Below are 2,500 nucleotides of genomic sequence, written 5' to 3'. Positions count from 1 at the left end.
TGTACAAAATTACAATCTTGTCTTATTGCTTTTATGTGTCGGACGGCGGTATTGTGATGTCAGATGAATGTCAGTAATCTCCGTCTTGTTTTCTCTCACACAGTTGTACGAGTTAGACAGTGATCCCAGGAGAAAAGAGTTTCTGGATGATCTCTTCACCTTCATGCAGAAGAGAGGTGAGACGCTTCAAATATTTACACATGATCCAGAATCAGTCTGAGATGTGTTTCTGTCCTCATACAGTACATGTGCTCGGCGTGGTTTCTGTTTGTCTTAGAAACAGACGCGTGTCTGTGATTGATGCGCCATGTCTGAGCTGAAAATCTAGATTCTGTGTTTATTTGTTGTGAATGTTGAAGCCCTTCATGGGCCACTGAAAGTGTTTGACCTGCAGCATGCTCGCACACGTGAAACACACACATACACACACACGCACACGTGAAACACACACATACACACACACGCACACGTGAAACACACACACATGAAACACACACACACACATGCGTGAAACACACACACACACACACACACACACACACGTGAAACACACACACACACGTGAAACACACACATACACACGTGAAACACACACATACACACACACGTGAAACACACACACGCGTGAAAAACACACACACGTGAAACACGCACACACACGTGAAACACACAAACACACACACGTGAAACACACACATACACACACTCGTGAAACACACACAGACGCGTGAAAAACACACACACGCGTGAAACACGCACACACACATGAAACACGCACACACACGTGAAACACGCACACACACGTGAAACACACACACGCGCGTGAAACACGCACACACACGTGAAACACGCACACACACGTGAAACACTCACACACGCGTGAAAAACACACACGCGTGAAACACACACACGTGAAACACGCACACACACACACACGTGAAACACGCACACACATGCGTGAAACACACACACACACAGGAAACACGCACACACACGCGTGAAACGCACACACACACGTGAAACACACACACGTATGAAATACACACACGTGAAACATACACACGCGTGAAACACACACACGCGTGAAACACACACACGTGAAACACGCACACACACGTGAAACACACACACACATGAAACACGCACACACACGCGTGAAACACGCACACGTATGAAACACATACACGCGTGAAACAAACACACACGCGTGAAACACGCACACGCGTGAAACAAACACACACGTGACACACACACACACAGCTGTGTTCTGTGTGTCTGTGTGACCTTTGGGGAAGATAAATCTATTAAAATTCCTTTTAGTCTAGCAAGTAAGAAGTCTTTTGTGGGGGGGTGCGTGTGCATGCGTGCGTGTGTGTGTGTTTGTGTGCATGTGCGGGTTTCTGCCTCTGTAGTGTGTAGCAACAAAAAATCTGCCAATGGAGTAAAAAGAATAATCTTGAATTAAGGTTTACATTTTTCTTAGACACTAAATTCAAGATGATTTTTCTTACCCCATTGGGAGGTTTTTTGTTACTTGTTTTAAGCACATATTCACTGAAATTTCATATTTTTTGTCTAAAAACAAGACTTATTTTCTTAAAAAAGAAAATCCAACTTGATTCAAGAATATTTAGACACTCGTACTGGGAAACAAGACACAAATAGTAAGTAAGAAAGTGAGATGATCACAGACACCGTGTCAGTTTGTTTGTGGTTTTGATGTGTGACAGGTGTGTTCAGATCTTTACACACGTCATCATATCATGAACAGTTTTGTGTCCTCGTCTGTTGATATGTAATTACACTGTTGATTGAGACATTGTCTTCTAATGAACAGGTTTATCTGCTTCACTCATTTCTGCCAGACGCATATAATGATATTCTATAGAATTGTGTGCTTCTGTTTTATAGCAACAGGGCCACACATCTACATAGATAAATCACAGACACCATCTTTGTGTATCTGAGCAGACGGGCGTGTCCTCGCTCTCCATCAGCTATATAATCAGTCCATCCTCAAGATATTCTTAGAGTCGATGTATTTGTGTTTGATTATATGATGAGGTTTAGTGTTGAATGACACGTCACAGACTGAGAGGCTTTCATGCAGTTTGTTCTTTAAACTACCGCACGTGAACCTTTTTTATAAAAATATGTTTGGGTTTATGTTTGTGTGTGTGGTAAGGGTGAACCCTGCGTTGAGGGATTAAATGTACCCACAAAGATCATTTTAACCAGCAGTAAAACACCAGGAATTAATTTTTCACCATGTGCAGATGTGCTTTGGGTCTCCACGAGGAAAATAATTTATGCTTACGTGTGTGTGCGTGTGCGCGTGCGTGCGTGTGTGTGTGCATGTGTGTGTGCAGTAGTGGGTGTGTGCCCGTGTGTGTGTGTGCGCGTGTGTGCGTGCGTGTGTGTGTGTGTGCCCGTGTGTGTGTGTGCGCGTGTGTGCGTGCGTGTGTGTGTGTGTGTGTGTGTGCGCGTGGGTGTGTGTGTG

General features: G+C 44.0%; 1 protein-coding gene across 1 annotated transcript in view; it reads left to right on the top strand.

Moving 5' to 3' along the window:
• LOC130563184 (AT-rich interactive domain-containing protein 3B-like) overlaps positions 1–2,500 on the top strand; it is a 40,418-nt gene that overhangs the window by 13,413 nt on the left and 24,505 nt on the right. The window contains exon 4 of the mRNA XM_057348613.1: positions 104–176. Coding sequence (XP_057204596.1) covers positions 104–176 — 73 coding nt within the window. The remainder of the gene's footprint in view (positions 1–103; positions 177–2,500) is intronic.

This window comes from Triplophysa rosa, linkage group LG12 (genome assembly GCF_024868665.1).
Source record: "Triplophysa rosa linkage group LG12, Trosa_1v2, whole genome shotgun sequence".
NCBI classification, from domain to species: domain Eukaryota; kingdom Metazoa; phylum Chordata; class Actinopteri; order Cypriniformes; family Nemacheilidae; genus Triplophysa; species Triplophysa rosa.
This window is presented reverse-complemented; position numbering and strand designations above follow the sequence as displayed.